The following is a 23,545-nucleotide window of genomic DNA, read 5'->3' as shown; positions in this document are numbered from 1 at the left end:
ATGAGAAAACGCACCAGCTGTTTCTGCAAATGAGCCAAGAGCCGAATGCTGGCAAGAGATTTCTTCGCCTAAATTTGTAAATTACTTGATGTACTCTAAATCACTCTTGTTTATTAAAGGCAAACTGATCTGGGCTACATTTAGGTTTGACACTGCCCCATAATTAAGTGTACTTTAAAGTTAAGTGAATCTCGCGAGACTATCACAATTCTAGGGTTACCATCTAGTATGAACCCTAAAGTGTTTTTTGAGCAGCAGCAGGGTGGAGGGCAGCAGTCACTGTGGTCACATTAAAAACTGCATCGCCGTCTGTGATAACTATAGATCAGTGAGCCACCAGTTCCCCCTTTTCTCTTGTGTCGGGGATTTGTAGTTTTTAGTTTAAAGAACGCCGACGCGTGGTAGAGGTTTTTTGTAAGCGGAAAACTACAGTTCCCTCAGAGCTACTCGGAGGTGTTAGTTGTCAATATGGCTGTTGTCAGACAGACAAAGCGGAGAGGCAAATAATTCGCCTCTGATTAGAATCCTTGGAAAGGGGTCGGACAGGGCATTGTAATCAAATTGCTTTACAGTTCGGCTGCAGTAAAAGCTAAGCGGGTCTTTGCTCAAGTTATAAAGTTAAATGGTTAAGTGGACGACTTTAACCGAGGTAAGTCATGCACTTAGCTATTTTCAACACTGAAAGTGATGTTATTAATATCAAACGTTCGCTAGCCAGCGACAGCGGCTAACGTCAGCTAGTATCAGCGTATGCACGGCTAGCATGTTATGCTAATCATTACACAAGCCAAGAGCTACTCAAATAGCCCATGTTAAGTTGCCAGCCGTCCCCTGTGATGCCGATCAAGAGTGGTGAGTACAAATACAGCTGTAATGTAAACGATAGAAATAATTCTGGGTTAGAGGGCAGAGGCTGGGCTCATTATATGTCACATCAGGCATTGTCCGTCTGCTGCCACAGAAACATTTGCTAACGTTAGCTTTTGGGCAAAGGGCGTCAAAGCTGGCATCACCAGTGACTTGCCCGCAGCCTTGAACAGAGCGACAGATATGTGCTCTCGCTGCAGGCCCTGTAGTCAGCAAAACGAAATCGCATGGATGATAAAGAGATACCACGAACTATGGGAAAACTGCACTGCTCAAGAATTGACTTTGATTTACTGATGTTTGCGACCTGTGTCAAGGAAAGCGTCCGTTTTTGCTTGCTCTGTAAAGCCAGTATGATTGATCGGATGTCATCTTCTTAGCGAAGATAGGATTTCTTGTTACTCTGTGAGTTAAAAGAGTTGTTGAACTTTTTTGGACTGTAATGAAGTGATAATAAAATCCGTTAGGAATGTGGTCAAAAGCAAGTTTGCTTTACCATCTGCCATACACGGACCCACTTCAGTTGCGCTTGTCTTTATAATTAGAAATAAGAAGTAGGATCAGTCATTAACTTTTTTTCTGTATCTTTCTCTGGGTTACAGTAAACTAGTTTAGGGCGTTAATTTAGATTAGACTGAATCTTTGCTCCCCTGCAGCTCTTAACCTCTGCTCAATGCGTTTTAACCAGTTAAACAGCTTTAAGCCAAAGTGAATTGTTAACTCTGTAAATGCTTGATTTCAAATGCTCAGTGTTGTTTGCACCACAAGCCTCTGTAAAGGAGCACAACATCACTCTGACTATTGCACAGTAATATGTATACACATGGATGTTATAAACTGAGCTTTTCTGTTTAAACTAACCAGTCGGACTGTATTAGTTAAAATGTGGTTTAGCTCATATCACTGGGGTCTCACGGTTTCTTGCAGTGATAATGATTTACAGCAATACTAACCTTCCTTGTGAATACCTGAAGAGACTAGTCAATGTTCACCAGTGTTCATAACTGAGCTCCTCTGTGGTACAAAGGTGATGTATCTAAGTGCCCATCCAAAAGAGACTTCCCCCTGTTTGTGTCTGAAATGTCTTTCTTCACCTTTTCAAAGAATGTTGTAACAGGCTTACACTCGCCATTATCATGTTTGTTTCCTTCATAATAACTTTAAATATCACTGCATACGCTCAAGCCATTTAGTTTTTTTCCCCTGTCTTTTGTGCAGCATAGAATAACGCAGATGTAGAAAAATGCCAATGACCCCTTTTAAACCATTTATCATATCAGCGTAGGGCTGGCACAGAAGATGGAAAACTCTGCCGCAGTCTGATTCCAGTTGCATTGATTTTGAGCACAGCAAATTGCTTATGAAAAACATACAGCGTGGGTGGTGTGCAGAGCAGAGGATATATTGTAGCTCTTAAAGAACGGCAGTCAGAATGTTAAGATAGCATCAGCTGTCAAGGTGACTCTGGCACTCTGCGTGTGTTGCCTGCTGGTTCCCAAAAATAGCTGATTTTTTATGCCCTGCCCCTCCCTCCCTTTTTCTTTCACACTTCTATCTCTCGCTCTTGTCTTCCTTTTCTTATCTGCTGCCTCTTTATTTTCCTCTAGCAGTTTTTCTTCTTTTCTATCCCTCTCTTGCAACTTTACCTCCTAAACTCTTTTCCACTAGCTTTCTCACCCTCACTCCTCCCTCCAATCAGTCTCATTTTTCTCCCTATCTGCAACTGCATTCCTTTTCAGTCTTTTCATACTTAATCCTCTCATTTCCTCCTTGCCTTTGCCATCCCTCCATCTGTCTCATTTATCCCTGACTTTCCTCCTTGCCCCTCCTTTTCTCCATCTCTCTTTCTCCTTCCATTTCCCTCCTAGATCTTGAACATCCACTTATTGCCTTTTCTTAACTTAACCCTACATCTACTGTTTTCTTTCCTTTCATTTTCTGTCTCATCTGCCTCAACACCTGTCTGTCTTTTTCTCATCCAGCAGCAGGATGTCTGAATTCAGCGAGGAGCCGCGCTTCACTATTGAGCAGATAGATCTGCTGCAGCGGCTGCGTCGCACCGGTATGACCAAGCAGGAGATCCTGCACGCACTTGAAACTCTGGACCGGCTGGACCGGGAGCATGGTGACAAGTTTGGCCGCCGCACCTCCTCTTCCTCATCCTCCTCGTCCTCCTATGGAGTAGGCGGGGCAAACAACAACTCTGCCTCTAATACTACTACATCATTCAACAATAACAACACTGCCTCGGCAACCACCACCTCTTCCGTGTCATGCAACGGCAACAACAACGGCGAGGTCAGCACCGGTGATAACTCTGCAGCTACTGCCTCTTCCACGACCTCCAAAATCTCCACGGCCACGCAGACGCAGTTTGGTAGCGGAGGGGGACTCTCACCTTCTCCTAGCAACAGCTATGACACCTCCCCGCCTCCAGGGCCACCACCGCCTTCCACCATCTTGCCCTCGCCCGTCTCACTGGTGGCTCTGTCACAGAATGGCCGGGATAGCTTAGCTGCCACACCCAACGGGAAGCTGTCTCCTCCAAGGTATCCAGTTAACAGTGCAGCCGCGGCACGAGCGTTCGGGTTTGAGGCGACAGAGGAGGACCTGGACATTGATGATAAGGTGGAGGAGCTGATGAGGTCAGTAGTAATGAGAGAAGTGTACTCTAAAACTTTTAAAAACTTTTCACTTATAGTCATTTCCCCAACTTTTATTTGGTGCTTATGAAGATCCACAATAAATCCATCGGCTGGTATGACTTTGAGGTTGTGGATCTTATTACAGAGATCATTAAAATGTGTTTTCTTTTGCTGGTTTTAAAAGTGTTAATATTCAGACTGTTCCTGCTGCATGAGATGGAAATGAACATAGACAACGAACACATTTCAATCATATCCATCCTACTAATTATCCTCTCACAGAAAAAGTTCTTGTGTATAAAGGACACAAGATTGAACTTAAGGAGCTTGTTAAAGCAACCTTGAAGGCCATTATACATCTTCTGTAAGCAATGTGTTGTCGTTGTGTGTTGGAGTTTCCACTTCCACTGTTTTGGCAGTTATGCACTTACGAGTGAGGCGAGAAAGCACAGTTCTGTCATGGTTAATTAAATGGCACCAAGTGGAAGAAGAAGTAAAATAATCTGTAGTGCATTTAGGAGCTCTGCTGGAACTTTTGATGAAGGTTTTATGTTGATTGATAATCCACCTTAGCGCTACTTGATACAGATTAGGGCTGGGTATCAAAGAAGTTACATCATGTACTTTTTATCTAACATGACAAACACACAGCAGTCAACACAATATTAACAATTTTATGAATTAGAGCTTATTAACTTTTTTTCCAGTTTAAGATTTTTAGTGGTTTTGATTAAACAAACTGGGCTTCAACGAGATTTGAGTACAAAACCACACGAGCCTAAGAGTTATGGGGAAAGACATACTTTACAACATGCCGAAAATACACTCGCGGCCAAAGCCGACGCTAACAGAGTGTAACATAAACATCATTGCAAAACTAACGTACATATTCATGGACTCACACACGATAAAAAGAGTCTGCAATCACTGATGTCTCTGTAGTAGGTGCAGTAAACAAGTCTGGGCATGTCTCCCTCACTGCCGTAGTTCAGCTGAGTGGTGCTGCGTTCAAGAGCGCTCAGAAACTAAGTGATCACGTTTTTACACTTATTTTAAATTATCGATCTCGGGATTTTTTAATCAATATTTTTAACAACATGCCGAAAATACACTTGCGGTCAAAGCCGACGCTTACAGAGAGGAACATAAACATCAGTGCAAATCGAACGTACATATTCATGGACGCACACACGATAAAAAAGAGTCCGTCTGTGATCACTGATGTCTCCGTAGTAGGTGCAGTAAACGAGTCCGGGCATGTCTCCCTCACTGCCGTAGTTCAGCTGAGTCGTGCTGCGTTCAGGCGAGCTCAGAAACGAAGTGATCACGTTTTTACACATATTTTTAATTATCGATCTCTTGATTTTTTTAATCAATATTGGGTCACTCATGTAAAAAAAAAAGATTTTTAAAGCCCTACTAGACATGCAACCTTTTTAACTTGTGAGTTTCTGCACCATCAGGGAATAGCAGCTGTTGTTCATTACTTAAATGATCCAGATAAATGACAACTCGAGATGTACAGTTGAAAAAATTAAGAAACAGATATGGTTAAGTGTTGGAACAGACATTTTCTTTTGAAGATCGTTGGCTAGGCTTTGTTTTGTTTGCTCTTAAGCACAGCAGGACCACGTGAAAGATGTGATAAGGACATTTCTCTTGTACAGCATGCACCACATGAAGATGCATACCCTGTGATGGTGAATTAAAGAACCGAGACGAGCATAAAGGCGTGTTTGTTGAGATTAGGCATACAGTCAAAAAAGACGTTTAAAAAGCCTTCAGGGTTCAGTGCGAGGACGGGAAGGAAGGAAGAGAAGCCTTTACAACAGACACATTAAATTACGTACAGATCAAAAATAACTTTAGGTTTTAAATTGGATGCTTTATAGTTACTGTGGCCCTTTATGATATTACGCTGACAGTTTCACTGCTCATAATCTATCGCATTCCACATGTTGGCCCCTGTCTTCCTCAGAGCACTTTACACATTAACCCTCTTACAGCTTCCCTGTATGAACGGTCACAATGAGAATAAGCTCGGGCTCTATCCTCAGCACTGCACTAGCTGTCCCGTTGCTCATTCACGCCGTCTCTACATCAAATTACACGTCCTCTTTAGACAGCCCAAGAAGTTAAAAAGCGTTGAAAAGCCTGCGTCCTCTCCGTCTGTAGGACTCTCCGGCAATCTAGCTCTTCAGTGCAGCGGGGGCGTGACACAAGGTTTCTGCTTGTCGACAATCCCACTGTGCCCTTCAGATTTTTCTCTCTTTTAAGTGCACATTTCCGTCTCTGCAGGGGTTCGGCCTTTGAGTTGGCATCTAGCACATCCCCACCCCCCCTCCTCCCTCCGCCCTCCTCCACTTCCCACTCTCTTGTACAGCAGATTGTGCTACATTGATTCACTTGTGTCGATACAAGCAGCATTTTTGAGCTCTAATTTTAGCCTCGCGCGAGAGAGACTGGTGTGGAGGATATCGATGCTGTATGTCAAGAGTCGTGACGCATTCTCATTTCAGAAATATGTTAACACAGCACTCAGGACTTTGATGTTATATCCATTTTGACTGTCTGGGTATATACTGAGTGGTTCAAAGCATGTTGTGATTGTATGGTTTGTGCACCAGTGCTGTTAAAGTCTGGTGGCGTTAGGTGCCTTCCAGATAAATTACTTGTATGAGTAATTGCATCAATACTTAACACATTTCAAAGGTTTGCATGTGTATATCAAGATGAGGAATTAAGCAAAGAACATCATAAGCTTGTGCATGTGTAGGTTTCTGGGTATGTATAACAGCTTGGGCTGGAAGCCAGAAAGCAGGGTGGGTACACTGTGTGACTGCACATGTTCACTCAGCACCCTCCATCCCTGCAAGTCCGTGCATGTTTTATTTTTTCACCGCCGAGGACTAAAATGGAAACATTTTTGCCTGATAGGAAGTATAGATTACTTGATTGTGGCTAAATTCATGTAGTTTTTGCCTTTGTGTGTTTCTGAAATGCATCGCTGTTTAGGAGCCATTAATCTCTTTTTAAATAGAAATGTAGAATCTGTAGGCAGGGACGTGGATTTCCGGGAACAAGCGTTCTGTTTGAACTAGTAGTCCGAGTAATATTGACCAATCACGTATCAGCAGGCTGCGGCGTATGCAGGAAAAACAGTCCGTGAGGAAAAGCAAAAGCAGGCGGAACGTAATCCGCCGTAATGACATCCCGGCTCCCATCAGCGTGATCTGACGACGATTTAGCTTCTTATTAATCTCTATAAACAGACATCTGCATGCTAACAGCTAACAATCTGCTCTAGATCTAAAATTTAACTTGAGATGAATTCCCTTGACGCTGTGTCATGAAAGCCGTTCAGCGTTCATATTTCCCGGCTTCCTCGAAAGCATCAGATCGATCCGACCTCCGTTCAACAAACGAGCATGTTAAAAGTTTTCTTCTCCTCTTGAGGACAGACCTGACAAAGCTTGAAGTTTTACTTCTTACAAATCTGCATCATGATGTTGAAATTTGGGCAAAGGTAAGACCCGTTAATAACAAGTCAATCACAAGAGAACGGTTTCTCTTTCTGTGACAATGCAGCACGCGGAAAAGGAAGTCTTGACAGGAAGTCGTTTAATCGCTTACCGCCTGGCACGTTCACCGGCGTCCCCAGAGGCTGTATCGTCTCAGACTGTAGACGATGGGATCCCAGATTGAGGAGCCATTAAAAACGATACACCAGTAATACCTTCAAAATGCACCTCAGATTAAAAAGAAAGTCTTTTTCACACGAATAGATTCAAACCCAAAATGAAAAATGTGATTATCTGACCTTTGATCGGTCATTGTAGTATATACTAAAAGAATGGTCTGAATATGAAGTGGCACAGCCTCAATCACAGAAGCATTCTACACTCCAGCTTTGTTTGTTGATGCTAGGTGAATGATGACGTGGCAGCTTGCAGCACCATTGAACATTTTAAGGTTTATGTAAATCATCAAAAGTTCATCTTTCCCTCGACTGCATTTCTTTTTGATATCACTTTGTCAAATAGGTGTACCATACTGTATTACATTTGTAAAAAAAATAATCACAGTTATTTGAATTGATATTAAAATGTGTAAAATCAGGCTTTGTGCTTCAGATTATGCTGCCCACAGTGTATTACAGTAAGCAACATTGCTGTGTTTTCTTGTGCTGTGTGTGCAGGAGAGATAGCAGCATGGTGAAAGAGGAGATCAAAGCGTTCCTGGGGAACAGAAGGATCTCTCAGGCAGTGGTGGCACAAGTTACAGGTATGTAGCAACACTGACAGACTGTGAAACACTGCTGCTGTTATTACCTGTTTTCTGCTGCAAAATGTACTCTCGCTTTGTCCGTCAAGCAGATTTATTTATGGTTACATTTGCGCCCCTCATTTATGTGACAAAAAAATAAGAGGTTGGTTTCTTATGTATCCGCTCAGGACGTGCACATGAGGTTTGTTACCACAGACTGATGTGGTCAGACTTTATTTTTCTATTGTTTTCAGTTACTCAATCTAGTTCGCAACCAGAAAGCTGTTTTTAAATGTGTCTGTTGAAGTTGAACAGTTTCTCTGTGCTCCAGTTATCGGCCAGTATGCAACTATAACCGCTTTCCCACTGGTCAGAAAACCCACTAACACCCGGCTTTTTTGCTTAGTGGGAAAGGCTACAATCGGCATTCAGACCCGGGTCAAATCACTCTATGTCGCCTCTGCTCTGATCGGCATTGATGGGAACACAAAACCTGTGTCCACACGCTAATCTCGGCCCACTTTCCGGTGCGATGCTATGCTCCGTCTGTAACTTCTGCGACTCCTTGTCATCTCAGCTACAAATTCAACCCGTCTCCGTCCGAGCAGCGCTTGAACATCGTTCCAAATTTGTCGGCGCCGAGTTTAATAGACAGACTGAATGAGTAATAGATACAATAAAGACCTAACCACTGTAACATCTTCGCTGTTTACTAACCCTGTTTCCGGCGCTGTAAGACGGTGACGCAGCAGAAAAGAGACAGACAGGAGTATACTTCACTGGCAATGGGAAAGGAGACAATCGGCATCTTTAAGTGGGTTTTCCCGGGTATCTCGGAAATAGATTTTGCTCCCTGCCTAACAGCTACTTACAAAGTGTTAGACCAAATTTAAACCTAGTAGTTGCGCCAACAGTTTTTGGACATGAAATATTAAAATTCAGAAGACGCATAAAAAAAAGTTTTATAAAAGAAACAAGAAACAAAACAAGACACATGTCAAAAATATATTAGGAATCAGAGGAGGTAAAGTGCCTGCCAGTATTTCTGCAGCTTGTGTTACAAATGATTGAGAGGAAATTCTTTCAAAACTAAGGAGAGAGAAAAAAACGTTCTCCCTTCTGTCACTCATGAATTCTTCCAAAGGTTGTGTAAAGATGGTGCGCTAGCTCGACGCAAGATAACGCTCTCGTATAATTCGATGTCTGGCTGCTTTTCAGGTATTAGCCAGAGCAGGATCTCCCATTGGCTGCTACAGCACGGCTCCGACCTGAGCGAGCAGAAGAAAAGGGCCTTCTACCGTTGGTACACTCTGGAGAAAACAACACCAGGTACGTCAGCGTCTTTCCCCCTCGCCCTGATCCCTCTAGCCTCTTTGTGTGAAGTTTTTAAGGTATGTTGACCTGATAAAGTAAAGTTGAAGAGCTTTAAATGTGGATGTAAGGGGGATGGTTTATTAGCCTTATCAAGCAAAAGAAATGTTCAATGATATCCGTCACTGGAGGTTCTGCTATATTTGCTTAGCGTTTTGACGTGAATAATAATCACACTGACTCCAACGTATCATGAGCTCTTAGTTCTTCACAAATGCCTTGCAAACTCAAAAATCCCCCAAAAACTATGCAATTGACCCTTTGCTTAAACCCTCCCTTGAACAGCCACTGTCCAATCCTACGTTAGCAACCGTAACTAGGCGCGGGAGGCTTGCCAAGCTCTCAGAACAAGGAGGAATGCTGAAGCAGTCTGCATATGGAATCTGCGAGACTGACAGCAGATATCCTCAAAGTTTAGAGAAGGGTCATATTTTTAGCTTTTCCCGAGCCAAAAACTCGAGAGGAGAGATGTCGTCATGTCGACATGAATTAAAAGATTGTGGAAGACAGTCAACTGGTCTCCGCTTGCTTTCCTGTTTTGCCTTTAGGAGATCCAGTGTGTGGATCAAGCCCACGATATGCGAGCAGTATCCTGACGTGCTTTAAACAAAATGATAGCGTCAGAGTCTTAACTAAACATTAATATGTTGACTCGCCCTGCTGTGCAACAACATTGTTGTCCCTGTATATGTCCTTTACATGAATTGTCAAGACGTGGAGTGCCTGATGCTTCATTCTCGACACTCGCTGACAGACTGTATTCTGGATGCAGCTTTTAAATGTCTCCTGTCCTCCTTTCTGTCGACTTCTCTCTGATATTTAGGAACTATTTTACCAGAAGTTTGCTATTATTTCCCTTAACATCTCACTGTTATAGTTGAAAACACCATATTATCTACATTTCAGCGTGAAAGCTTGACAGGCGTAGCAACAGTAACCAAGGGGGGCAGGGCTTAGCGAAGGGTCGATTCTTCTTACTGTTAACAGAAAACTACAGAATGCAGCAAGCCGGGAAGGTAAAATTATGACGACAAACCACCTGAGAAATAATGCGAGGAAGCGTTTGGATGCAACACCATAGATGGAAAAACCAAGGAGAGTAAGGGCTGATCGGACAGAGTGCGTTTTTCATTCATGTAGATTAAAATACATATTAAATATATAAAAGTAAATAATAAAGTTTTATATATATATATATGTATATATATATATATTTTTTTTTCGTGGGCTAGGGGGATATCGGCCGATTAATCGGCTATCGGCCTTTTCCTCGTACAAACTATCGTTATTAAATCGGCCTTTAAAAATCCACTATCGGTCGACCTCTATTTTTAGCAGCCGGGGCGGCTTCTTTGTAGTCGTAGCTGCGCTGCTTTCGTGTTGCAGAGCGCCTTGTGTTTTTGAGGCCGTTTTTTTCTCATTGTCCAATCGGATGAAAAGAGAGGCGGGCCTTCTGTCAGTTTACAAAATAACGGTTAGGTTAATGACAGCTAATGATTTGGTGGTTGCCCTAACAACAAAAAAGGCAGTGCGGTGCACCTCGTGTTTTACAGCCTGCAAAATGCACTCTGTCTGATCGGGATCTAATTGGTTGTATTGGTCGGCAGGACAATCTAAAATGTTACGTCACCTTTTAACTTCTCAATCAAGTGAGTCAGAGGGGCATTTAGTGTGAAGTCCGGAGCTGGGCCATGTGTGTTTCTTTGAAATAATCAAACAATATTTTGAACAAATGATTGTTGTCTTTTGTTTGTCTTTTATTATTGTTCTAGTATTTTAGCCACATGAATGCCTTTGATTACAACTTTCAGATGAGTCAAGTAGTCAGAGAGTCTTTCGTCAGTCCAGTTTCAACTTCAGGCCAAGTCTTGTTTCCTGGATCTACCGCTTTTAAAACTTTGCTTCTTTCTGGCCTGAAAAACGACAGATCTCATGTGCAGAAACAAAAATGACCTTATCTTTGGCTTGATCAATAGTTTTACGTAAGTTCTGCGTTTGTGAAAGTCTCATCAAAGGATGAGTCTGTCGTCTTACGCAACCACACTTCCACACTCCGCTGGATATTGTTAACAACAGAAACAACAGACCTCATGCTGGCTTTAGCTACAGATCCGTGTGCCTGCGCTGTACCAGCCTACAGTCAGGCAGCAGACATCCCACGCCTTGTCCTCTGCAGCATGTTCCTCGGTGGAGCCCTGCCAACAGCCACAGCAGTGGAAACTGCTCTATGCTATTTATGGCCAGACTGAGCCCGGCCCAGCTCAGCTCAGCCCGGCCCCACACACATGCCTCCGTCACTGCTGCAGAGGAAACTGATGCCTCATTCATGCTGTTCTAATAACCCGGACTGTTGCAGGGCAAACTTGTTATGCCTTTTTTAAACGTCCATGTCGGATTAGGTTATGATGCCCGAACGACACGTCTAAGCTTTAGCTTGTGTTATGAGTTTGAGAGCAAATGACACCTTTGTGTGATTTATTTTTCCCTGTAGAGACGTCTTTGTCAGCGCTTCTCGTTCGAGTGTATTATCAGAATGTATTTGGAGAAGTGCATTGTTTCATTAAGGGGACATTTTCTTTATTTATCTGTGAAAACAGCCTTTAATAGTATTTCCTCTTCTGTCAGTTTGTGCTTTTAATTGAACATAAATGAAGATTCATGTACTCGATGCTTATGTGGCGACACACGTGCCATCCTAATTTGCAACTTCCCAGTGACTCTGCTGCTCACTTACCCAGGTGCCACCCTCAACATGCGGCCAGCTCCCTTACCCATGGACGAGATGGAGTGGAGGCAAACCCCGCCCCCCCTCACCACTGCCCCTGGAACCTTCCGCCTGCGTCGGGGAAGCCGCTTCACTTGGAGGAAAGAGTGCCTGGCCGTGATGGAGAGGTGAGTGAGCGATGGAGAGGCAGAAGAACAGTGAATTAAAGATGATTAATCAATCTAGTAAGTTTTATTTTTATAGTGCCAAATTACAACAAACGTCATCTCAGGATACTTTGCAAAAAGAGCAGGGCTAGACCGTACCTTTCAACGACCTCGAGCAGCACCGGGCTCGTGCTGAACAGCCGTCTGCCTCGACTGAATGGGCCGAGAAAGTTGGATAGAGAGAGATGGATAGAGGCAGACGTACACACAGCAACAAATACAATAACAAATAATAAAGACTTACAATCACAAGCCAGTAATAAGAGTAGAAATATGTCCAATATTAGCAATAACAACTATAATAATGATAATATAAAAGTGATAATAGTAGCACGCGGCAGGTGGTCCACAACAACGATCCCCAGGAACCTGCAAGACAAGGGAGCAGGTTGAAGGCAAGCGTGAGGCAAGCCTGAGCCAGCCATGACTAAAAGCTTAATCTAAAGGACATTTATGAGGGGCGCTTGTTTAGCTCAGTTGGTAGAGCAGGCGCCCCATGTACAGAGGCTACAGTCCTCGTCGCACTGATCGCAGGCTCGACTCCCAGTCGGCCGATCCTCTGGTGTATGTCATCCCCTGCTCTCTGCTCCCAACATTTCCTGTCTATCTTCAGCTGTCCTAAAAATAAAGCCAAAGGCCAAATAAGTAATCTTTTTTAAAAAAAAGGACATTTTTGAGCCTACTCTTGAAAGTAGGACTACTCTTAGAGACTTTAAGAGACTAAACAAGACTTAGGGTACCACAAGCAGGCCTGCCTCCTGGTAGTGTAATGTCCTAGAGGGGTAATATGGCACTATGAGCTCTTTAAGGTATGATGGTGGCTGACCATCAAGAGCTTTGTAAGAAAGACGCATTTCTGTTCTACATTATTTTACAGGGAGCTGCAAAGAGGCCAATACAGGAGAGATGTGATCTCTTCTCCTAGTTCTTGTCAGTACACGTGCTGAAGAGTCTTTAGAGATTTATTAAGGCAGCCTGATAGCAACAAATTGCAATAATCTGATCTAGAAGGATAGAATGCACGGACTAGTTTGTCTGTTTTGAGACAGTCCGAGAAATTAGTTTAATATAGGAGTTGAATGACATGTCCTGATCAAATAAAAACTCCCATATTCATTATGGTACTGGGATTTAGTTTCATAGCCTTTCTGTTATGGAGTTTAAGCTGTCCAAGGAAAGGGCTGGATGTTGAGCTCCGGTTTGTTGACACCGTCCTTTGTCTTCTGCTATTTATAGCTACTTCAACGACAACCAGTACCCGGATGAGGCCAAACGGGAGGAAATAGCAAACGCCTGTAATGCTGTTATTCAGAAACCAGGTACGTGTATACCGCGGTGTAGAAATGTTGTGATGTAAACATGAATCTGTGTGTAATGGATAAAAGCTTCTGCTGTGCTGATGAGCAGTAATGTGAATATTACCTGAGGTCATGTGCTTATCCAAACAACTTCAGTGAAATGTAACCATTGCATCCCCAGCAGGGGGACATCAACATCTTTAGTATCCATGTACACATATTTATATCTATATTTAATACATGCAGAGCAGTGACATTAAAGGAGCACCTGCATGCTTGACCCCTACAATTAGGAGACCCAGCAGCTTTGTTTGCTGCAGTTGATCAACAGAGTATTTGCTTGCAACTACTTTATAATGAATTCCTTTTTTCCACTTCCTCAAATGTTATTTCTTTTCAAGAGATGCGTTGAGATGGTCCTGTGATTTGTTTCAGGGAAGAAGCTGTCGGATCTCGAGAGGGTGACCTCCCTGAAAGTTTACAACTGGTTCGCCAACCGTCGCAAAGAGATCAAGAGACGAGCTAACATTGGTAATGTGACTTAAGGAGAGAGCACACATTTCCACTGTGCCCTGCATGTTACATCCCTTTGTGTTAATATGACTTTTTAATGTTTACTAGCAGCGATTATATACAGTACGAGTTCATCCCATCACTACCAGTAGCTCGATGATTGTTAATTAGTCGTCTGGCAAAGTTTTATTCATAGCTTGTGAGCCGGTATTATCATTGTTTATTAAGTGGTAATTGTTACAGTGTTTTTTCCCCCTGCAGTTCGACTGTCCATTTTTAGGTATTTCTTTGGTCAAGTTTTCATTCACACTCCCACCACTTGGATGACTAGAAGTTTGACTTATTAGTAATATCTTAATGTCATAATTTATCATTTACCCTTTAGGCTAAATATTGAAAGTGTTTATTAATAATAATACATTTTATTTAGAAGCGCCTTTCAGGACACTCAAGGTCATTGTACAAACAAAAAACACAAACAAGAGTAAACAAACCAGATAAAATACATTAAGAGTGGGTGAGGGACAGTGCTGAGAGTTAGGGAGAGTAGGTGAGGCGGAACAGATGAGTTTTGAGATTAGATTTAAAGATGGGGAGGGTGGTAAAGTTTCCGAAGTCAGGTGGGAGAGAATTCCAGAGCTGGGGAGCAGAGCGGCTGAAAGGTGAGGTGGATGGAGGAGGAAGACCGGAGGGTGCGGGATGGAGTAGTAATGTGCAGGAGGTTGGAGAGGTAGGGAGGGGCGAGGTTGTGAATAGATTTGAAAGTATACAGAAGGATTTTGTAGGTGATTCGTCGGTTGATTGGGAGCCAGTGGATTATTCTTAGCTTTTAGTTATATTAACCATGTATCCATCACCTTCAGCTGACATCCATTTAATTCATATTTAGTCATTACTTAAGCTGACGATTTTACCATTTATACTTTACTTTTTGCTATTTTAACCATTTCTTCATTACTTAAACTATTTACTCTTTTATGATCTCTTGCTTACTAAGCGTTAAGGTGTTGACAGCTGACTGAAAATATATACACTCAGATGCCAGTGAGGTACAGCTGTATGATCTCGTGCAATACAGAACAACTGTTCTGCTATTAAGTCTATGATGCCTCGGTACAGCCAATCGCCTGACGCACACAGTTTGGCACACAGTTGCCTTGTCAGTCTGTAAGAAATACTGTTGGATGTAAAGTGCAACCTGACTGGTTGGCAGAGGCATTCGAACACACATCGACAGTTCCACTCTGACATAGAAGTTATAATTCAGTTATATGTTTTTGCATTGGGGTTGGTGATTAAATTGGAAAGGATTGAGTTAAAATCAAACTTGTTTCTTAAGCAACATCACATGAGAGGGAGTGATGTTGTGCTGAATAGCAGATAAGCCATGATGATATTCAGTACAACATCACGACCTCGGGTGTGATATTGCTTTTATACAACAGTTAAACAAGCTGCATATAGTAGTAATCAACAGATTACTTTTTGCTCCATCAACTCAACTAGTTCCACAAGTTAGCTTGACTGTTGTTGCCAAGCAACCAAAACATTCCTCCTGCACTCTGTGTCTGCAGGTTACCACATCTACTTTTTATGATGTGTATTCATCTGTTTGATTTAATTTATAAAGCAACCAGTGAAATAAGAGTCGGCTGTAATGTTAATTAACAGTATTCAGAACAGCTGGCTGAGGTGGAGGGATACACAGAGTGAAAAGGCCCAGTGCTGTTATACTCTATATTGCCACTCAGGGAATGCCTCTTGTCCAATCAGATTACTTGGTCAGAACTAACTGTTTGATAACATTTAGTCCCCCTAAGGTGGGTAAAATGGAAGTAGAAACACCTCACAATATAATGTATTCCATTACAATAGAACCTTCAACTATATGTATATTGTTTAGGTCATAATTTAAGTTACAAATGTGTCAAGGTCATAAAAAACAAAACAATATAAACGTCTTAAAGGTAGAATGTATGGCAGAGCTGTGTAATGTGGCCACTTAGTCTTTATTTTTAAGTCAGATTTTACTTTCTATTTTTTCAAATGTATTAAGCTTCCCCATAATCTCTCCATGTAGTCCTGGCTGGGAATCACTGCTCTAAATTAAGTAATGAAGGATACTATCAGTGATTCATCGTAAATCTAATAATCCATCCTCTTCCTCCAAGAAGCCACAATCCTGGAGAGTCATGGGATAGATGTCCAGAGTCCGGGGGGACACTCGAACAGCGATGACATCGATGGGAATGACTTCTCAGAGCAGGTAGAGAGTGATAAAGGATCCCAAAAGACACTTAAACCCAGAGTTATGTGACAGACAGTATTGTGAACAACTAGTCTGATTTAAGAGAAAGGTCGCATCTTTTTGTGTTACAGCTTCATGATTTATTTTGTATTGTACTGTGTCTGTTTTTTATTTATTCATATATGGTTTTTTTTACATTGTTTTGATGGATTAGCTTCTTGCCAGCCATTCACTTGTATCCCTTGGAGAGAACCCAAGGGATGGATGCATATTACACGTCTTTCATTCCAGCTAAACAATACATATGTGGATCAGTTATACCTGTTTTCCATCTCTTAAGTTGTGTAGATAAGTTAAATCAGCAGTGAAAACAAAATGAGTCGTGTATTTAATATGTTCAGAAATGTTGTCACGTGCTAAAATGGATTAATATGAAAGAATTTCTTCTATAATTAAACTTGCGCTGACATTTTTGAATCATAGTATAAATGGCTTATTCTATTTCCTCCAGGCATGTGACCTGCCTTATTTTGACAAGAGACCTCTAAGCCGACCTTTCAGCCTTTACCGACTGGAGCCCACCTCGCCAACACAGGTAAATCCACACACAGAGGCAGTATGTTTACAACAACATTGTGTATTCCATTAAAGGGAGATTGGATCAGTTCCTTTTTTTTATTTTATTTTTATCGTCATACTAGTCTAGACTAAAAATCTGTATCACTGTATTTTTTAATATTCTGTCGGTTTCACTGTATATTACGGTATTTTTTTATATTCTGCTGGTTTCACTGTATATTACGGTATTTCTTTCGATTTCACGGTATATTACGGTATTTTTTAATATTCTTTCGGTTTCACGGTATATTACGGTATTTTTTTATATTCTGCTGGTTTCAGGGTATATTACGGTATTTTTTTATATTCTTTCGGTTTCACGGTATATTACGGTATTTTTTAATATTCTGCTGGTTTCACTGTATATTACGGTATTTTTTTATATTCTGCTGGTTTCACGGTATATTACGGTATTTCTTTCGGTTTCACGGTATATTACGGTATTTTTTTATATTCTGCTGGTTTCACGGTATATTACGGTATTTCTTTCGGTTTCACGGTATATTACGGTATTTTTTTATATTCTGCTGGTTTCATGGTATATTACGGTATTTTTTAATATTCTGCTGGTTTCACGGTATATTACAGTATTTTTTTAATATTCTGTCGGTTTCACGGTATATTACGGTATTTTTTGATATTCTGTCGGTTTCACAGTATATTACAGTATTTTTTGATATTCTGTCGGTTTCACAGTATATTACAGTATTTTTTTATATTCTTTCGGTTTCACGGTATATTACGGTATTTTTTTATATTCTTTCGGTTTCACGGTATATTACGGTATTTTTTTATATTCTGTCGGTTTCACAGTATATTACGGTATTTCTTTATATTCTTTCGGTTTCACAGTATATTACGGTATTTTTTTAATATTCTGTTGGTTTCACGGTATATTACGGTATTTTTTTATATTCTGTCGGTTTCACGGTATATTACAGTATTTTTTAATATTTTGTCGGTTTCATGGTATATTACGGTATTTTTTTATATTCTGCTGGTTTCAGGGTATATTACGGTATTTTTTAATATTCTGCTGGTTTCACGGTATATTACGGTATTTTTTTATATTCTGCTGGTTTCACTGTATATTACGGTATTTTTTTATATTCTGTCGGTTTCACGGTATATTACGCTATTTTTTAATATTCTGTCGGTTTCATGGTATATTACGGTATTTTTTTATATTCTGCTAGTTTCACGGTATATTACGGTATTTTTTTATATTCTACTGGTTTCACTGTATATTACGCTATTTTTTTATATTCTGCTGGTTTCACTCTATATTACGCTATTTTTTAATATTCTGTCGGTTTCACTGTATATTACAGTATTTTTTAATATTCTGCTGGTTTCACTGTATATTACGGTATTTATTAATATTCTGCTGGTTTCACTGTATATTACGGTATTTATTAATTTTCTGGCAGTTTCAAATTATATTACGGTATTTTTTTTTTTTTTCATGTCTGTGTCTTTTATATAGGTTTATAGTAAGGGTGGGTGATATGACCTAAAATATATATCTATTAATATTTCTTTTCCTTTTGGCAGTATCGGTATTACAAAATGAAAAGGTACTCTACTTAAAACATGATTCTAGCTCCTTTTGCTCTATTGTTAATGTAAGGGAACACATCAATGTGTTTTCATGTACATATAAACAATTAACTATTATACTTAATATTATTTGGACTTTAAAATCTATTTTACAAAACAAAAATCCTCCTACTTTTACAACACTTGGTTCAGCGACTACAAATAGACTTGTGGGCTGCAGCTGGGTTGCTTGTTCCTTTCAGTCAACTCACTCGGTACAACACATATACAGTATACAGTATCTGTTGTACCTCGTTCCTCCCCTTCAGTTGGTCAGCATGGTGGCAAAACTAGGAAGGGAAATACAGTTCGGATAGAAAATTATTCCAACTTTTTTCAATCTGAACTTCCAACATTTCTGCTTTCTGTGACATCACTTCACCTTGGATCTTTGTCTTCCTACTTTCCCTCCTTGTATCAGGATGACAGTGCAGCGCACAGCGAGCACCAGGATCCCATCTCTTTGGCTGTGGAGATGGCTGCGGTCAACCACACCATCCTGGCCCTGTCCAGGACCGGAGGAGTTCCCAACGACATCAAGACGGAGTCCCTGGAGGACGAATGAACTGCACGGGAACTGGGATGGAGGAAGTGGACGTGAGAAATGACGAGTCAAGAGCAGAAAGAGAAGGAGGAGTGGAAAAGGTGGGAAATGTGGGGCTATAAAAAAAAAAGAAAAAAGACCAAATAATTCTACTTAGTAAACCTTTTGAATCTGTCCCTTAACCTGCCCCTTGCCAACTGTTCCATCTCTCTCGGCCTCCCCCCTCCTTCAAAGTGCGTGTACACAGTTATTACATCCTACCCCCACCCCACCCCTACCCAACATATTTACACATCTGGCGGAAATGGGTCACTACATGTCCTCTGATCTCTCAGAAAACGGTCCACGGAAAGAAGAAAGATGGCAATCCAGGCCTTTAATCCCCAAATGGGTGGTCCTCGTCTTGGATGGTGTCTCCCAGGAACTTCTGTCTTTCCGCTGTATACACTCTCTCCTCACAGTATACCTCTTCTCTCTCCTCTCCCCTTCCCCACTCCCCCTCTCCTTCCCCTCTCTAGCCTGGTTGTCTGAGCCAATCCTCAGTCTATCTAACCTCAGCGTCAACCTCAGAAAAATGACATGTACTGTATATATAATATACATATGGTTCTAATGGTTCTCAGTCACACTCACCTCATGGTGTGTTACCTACCAACCTACCTACCTACCTATATACCCCTAAAAATGAACCCTCTTCATTGTGCAATTCATAAGTGACGCAGCGTCCAACCGTGGTCTGGGAAAAAAAGATGGATTGCGAGGGTTTCCCTCTCTTCTTCTCCTGCACAGAGGTGGCGAGACAGGATATCTGCAAACTGAACACTGTCTTCTACAGAAGACCTGCTGTTGAATAAAAACCTCTGCAAAAAGAAGGAGCCTTAATTTCAGATAACTCCACCTTTATCTGTACAGCATACCGCAGGTTCTTTCCCTGAGAACTGGTATCAAAAAGAAACTTTTTATTACACATTAAAAATGCCAGAATTAAGGTAAGGTTTATATTCAACAGCAGCAAGGGTTTTAGTTCTCTTACCTGCATTTCCCTCTGTAGAACCAGATGCCATTTGGGCTGAAAACAATCATCTTGCCTTGATATTTAGTCTCCCAGTGACACTTATGTCTAGTAGTCAAGGCCATGAGAATTAATTTAGGGTCAATGTGATAATCAAGCAAACCTAAGCTATCTAATAAGGGAAAATGTGCTTTGTTTTCAATGTCATACATGCCAAAGGAAAAGACGCTCTGAGCAAAAAGCAAAGGGGCTTAGCAAAGACTGATCTGAAAATTGTGTCTGCAATCATCCAAAGCACTTTCAGCTAACTGCTTTGGTGTACGTAGGTTGTTTCTCACGCGAAGAGAAGCCCCTTTGAGCCAGTGGGGCCTCGGATGTGGGTTGGACACTACAGCAGGCCTGTATCAGTAAAGATAGGTATTAGCAGCCAGATATTTAATGATAAAATTTACCCTTAGCTATTCACTACTGGTTCTGTGACGCTGCCTCTTTATAATAGCCTAAAGATTGTGCTTTCAGAAGATTTTTCAGTGGTATCAAATTAGACTTAAATTCACACTGGAAATCGAATAGCAAAAGATCTTCTGAGGCGGTTTTAACGCTTTTATTTTGTCTATATAGCCTCAAAGGTAAAAGCACCACTGGAAGGGACTCAAAGACATTTCATGTGGTGATCTTGGAAAGTGTTCCACTTTTCTTTGTCTGGGGTGTAATTTTTCCAAAACCATCTGTCTGAAGATCATCACAATGCCATAAAGCAGAGGCAAAGTGCAGTGTGCTCCTTCAAGGAAGAGGTCCTGTTTCATGGGATCACCAATTTTGTTGTATGGTTGTTTTTTCCAGTGTTTGACTGCCGTCTTCAAATTTGGGCAATAGGGTGAAAATGTACGTTTTTGGGGATTATTTACCTTCTTGCTGCGTGAGAAGATTGATGTCACACTTTGGTACATTATAAATGAAGCTAGAGCCTTGGAAACTGTTAGCGTAGCATGAAGATTGGTAGGTAAACAGCTGGTCTGATTCTGCCCAAAGCGTACAGTATCTATGTTCTAGCACCTCTAAAGCACAGAGATTAACATACAACTTTTTAAAGAGTTTAAAAAACGGCATGTCATCGTTTTAAGTGCTGCAACATTTTTTTGGCAAGGCACAAGGACAAAGTGCCATTTTTATACTGTAACGTGTTAATTGGGTTAACACATTTTCACCTTTGGATAGAGCTAGCTCAGCTGTTTTATCCTACTGTTTGTCTTTGTGCTAAACTAAGCTAAGAGTGCTATCTGCATCAGGCCAAAGTTAAAGGTACAGTCAAACTTTAAACTCTCATATCTACAGTTATCTTATCTCGTTTCCCCTTATGCTATATATATGCTATATACTATAGCTTATCATACAACAGTTAGTCTGACCAAGTAATCTGATTGGACAAGAGGCATTCCATGAGTGGCGACGTCACAGAGACTTATCACTCTGTGTATTAGCGCCCGATCAGACAGAGCGTGTTTTGCAGGCTGTAAAAAGCAAGGCGCGCCGCACTCTGCCTTTTCTGTTGAAGCCTTCAGTTAAAAAAAAAAGAGCAGCTCGCTGCACTTTTTTTTTCTACTGTTGCTAAGGCAACCACAGAATCGTTAGCTGTCATTAACTCAACCGTTACATTGTAAACTGACAGAAGGCCCGCCTCTCCTTTCATCCGATTGGACAATGAGAAAAAACGGAAGTGACGTCGGGCGCTTTTCTGCTTTGAGTTGTTTTCAACTCGAGGCGCCAAAAGCCTCTCCTTGAAAACAACTACAAAGCCCCCAGCTGCTAAAACACGCTGTCTGATCGGGGGCCTTACACCGCCTCAGCCAGGTGTCTACATTGATCAAGCTGCTACCTCTGGAGCAGAAAACAGTCTGTTGTTGATTGGTACTTTTTACAACTACTTGCTGCTTGTTTAACTGTTGCAAAAAAGCAATATCACACTTGAGGTTGTGATGTTGTACTGAATATCATCACAGCTGTGATTGAATGACAGCCGTGATGATATTCAGCACATCACTCCCTCTCATGTGATATAGCTTAAATATCTAGCACACAGACATGAGAGTGGTAGTGACTTTCTCACATAAGTCCGACCTCTACAGCAGTAGTTTGACATTTCCCAAAAGTTTGCATTGTTGCTTTAAAGGAAGCCCTGCCTTCAGAGATGGTTTTGGAGAATTGGGGAAATATTCTACAAAGCAGGATTTACACAAAGCAGTTTACTGTTTTTAAATAGTTTGATATGGACATTTGTGATGTTATGAAATAAACTGGTATCTTGATCCTGCTTGTAGAATAGCTCCCAGCCCCAGGCTCTAGTCTAGTAAAGCTATATTTAAATCTATTGCTTCTGTGTGTTCTAAGCTGGGAATACAGTCAGTCAGTACTGGGACCTGTGTTTCGAAAAGAAAGGGTTGAAAGATAAAACCAATATGTATTTATACTCTTTTTTTTTTTTGTTATGGTTATGTACAAAAAAGAATGACATAAGTTTTGAAATGACTTGCTTTTATTGTTAAATTAATCATGCTTTATCATTTCTACTTTTTTGTTTTTTCATTATCTTTTAAACTGTGTTTTTCCTTTGTGTCATCCCTTATTTGGCTGAACAGCAGTCCCCCCCCCTCTTTGTGTCTGAGGCAGTAAGCTAATTCGTGAAAGATTAATGATGATGCACCTTATCTGAAGAAAGAATCACTGTTGACTAAGCTAAAAATGTAACCTTCCCTCCCCTGAGCCTTCCTTTTTAGCAAACATCAAATGTACAACTGTGGGGCTGGTGTGAAAAAAAAACATTTCCATACAGCTGCTTCACACACCATATCAAAGTAAAACAAAGCCCCAGTATGTGCTGTCCTATCCTGAAAATAACGCCACGCCAAACTCCATTTTGAAATGTAGCTTTTTAATGACCTTTAACCTTTCTCTTATAAAAATAACTCGCAGAAAAATGCCTTAGAGACATCATTCAGGATTCTGACTCAAACTAGGTTTGTATGAATATACAATGTTGAGTTCTGTCTTGTTCAATTGCCATACCATTAGAGACACAATTAAATAGTGTTTGGATTACTCGCTTTATTTAAATTAACAATGACTGTATATATAGATGGACGACGCGTCTCCATCTGCTCCCATTGTATGAAAGTGATGCCAAAACAGCCCCCGTGATAGGCGCTGACATGTTGCGATGGTGACGTCATTTCAAGGCAGAACTGCGCAGTAGAGATCTGTGGGTGGCGCCGCCGTAGCCACTTCCGCTAACCAAAACACACACTTAACTTACTGAAAAAAACAGCAAAGATCCTGCACGCTGGCGTGTTTAACAGCAGAACAGCTTCTTGTGTTGGTCTGAGGTTAACGTTCACATATAAACTTCAATGACTGTAGTGATTGTTTTAGTTACGTCTCCTCTCGCCGTTCCTCCTCCACTCTGCTAATCCGGAACAGATCGGCTGCAGGAGCCGTATTTGTCAACAGAGCTGTCAATCATCATTTTTACAGCATCAAATAACTAATTAAAAATAAACTTGTCAGAAAAATGAACACTTGGACGTAAATCAGCATGATAAGAACTAACTATAATGACAGAAACCATGTTTGAGAAAA

General features: G+C 41.1%; 1 protein-coding gene across 2 annotated transcripts; it reads left to right on the top strand.

Annotated features, from left to right (window-relative positions):
- Window positions 1–504: 504 nt before the first annotated feature.
- On the top strand, window positions 505–22,746 carry LOC138585311 (homeobox-containing protein 1-like). Of its 2 annotated transcripts, none has more exons than XM_069657599.1 (10): window positions 505–649; window positions 2,850–3,512; window positions 7,711–7,796; window positions 8,997–9,107; window positions 11,888–12,041; window positions 13,317–13,399; window positions 13,814–13,909; window positions 16,066–16,157; window positions 16,651–16,734; window positions 18,778–22,746. In XM_069657599.1, the coding sequence occupies exons 2-10, from the start codon at window positions 2,857–2,859 to the stop codon at window positions 18,919–18,921; spliced, it is 1,506 nt and encodes a 501-aa protein (XP_069513700.1). In that variant the 5' UTR covers window positions 505–649; window positions 2,850–2,856; the 3' UTR covers window positions 18,922–22,746. The 2 variants fall into 2 exon arrangements, with proteins under 2 accessions (XP_069513700.1, XP_069513699.1); XM_069657598.1 differs by having other exon boundaries at window positions 16,063–16,157.
- Window positions 22,747–23,545: the final 799 nt, after the last annotated feature.

Source organism: Semicossyphus pulcher, unplaced genomic scaffold (genome assembly GCF_022749685.1).
Source record: "Semicossyphus pulcher isolate SPU_LCO1_2020_fin unplaced genomic scaffold, fSemPul1.0.p SCAF_11, whole genome shotgun sequence".
NCBI classification, from domain to species: Eukaryota; Metazoa; Chordata; class Actinopteri; order Labriformes; family Labridae; genus Semicossyphus; species Semicossyphus pulcher.
This window is presented reverse-complemented; position numbering and strand designations above follow the sequence as displayed.

Excerpts from the sequence above, each read along its gene's own strand:
- LOC138585311 (XM_069657598.1), top strand. The coding sequence starts at position 2,857 with ATGTCTGAATTCAGCGAGGAGCCGCGCTTCACTATTGAGCAGATAGAT. Across the intron at positions 3,513-7,710 it reads AAGGTGGAGGAGCTGATGAG|GAGAGATAGCAGCATGGTGA; the intron begins GTCAGTAGTAAT and ends CTGTGTGTGCAG. Across the intron at positions 16,735-18,777 it reads AGCCCACCTCGCCAACACAG|GATGACAGTGCAGCGCACAG; the intron begins GTAAATCCACAC and ends TCCTTGTATCAG.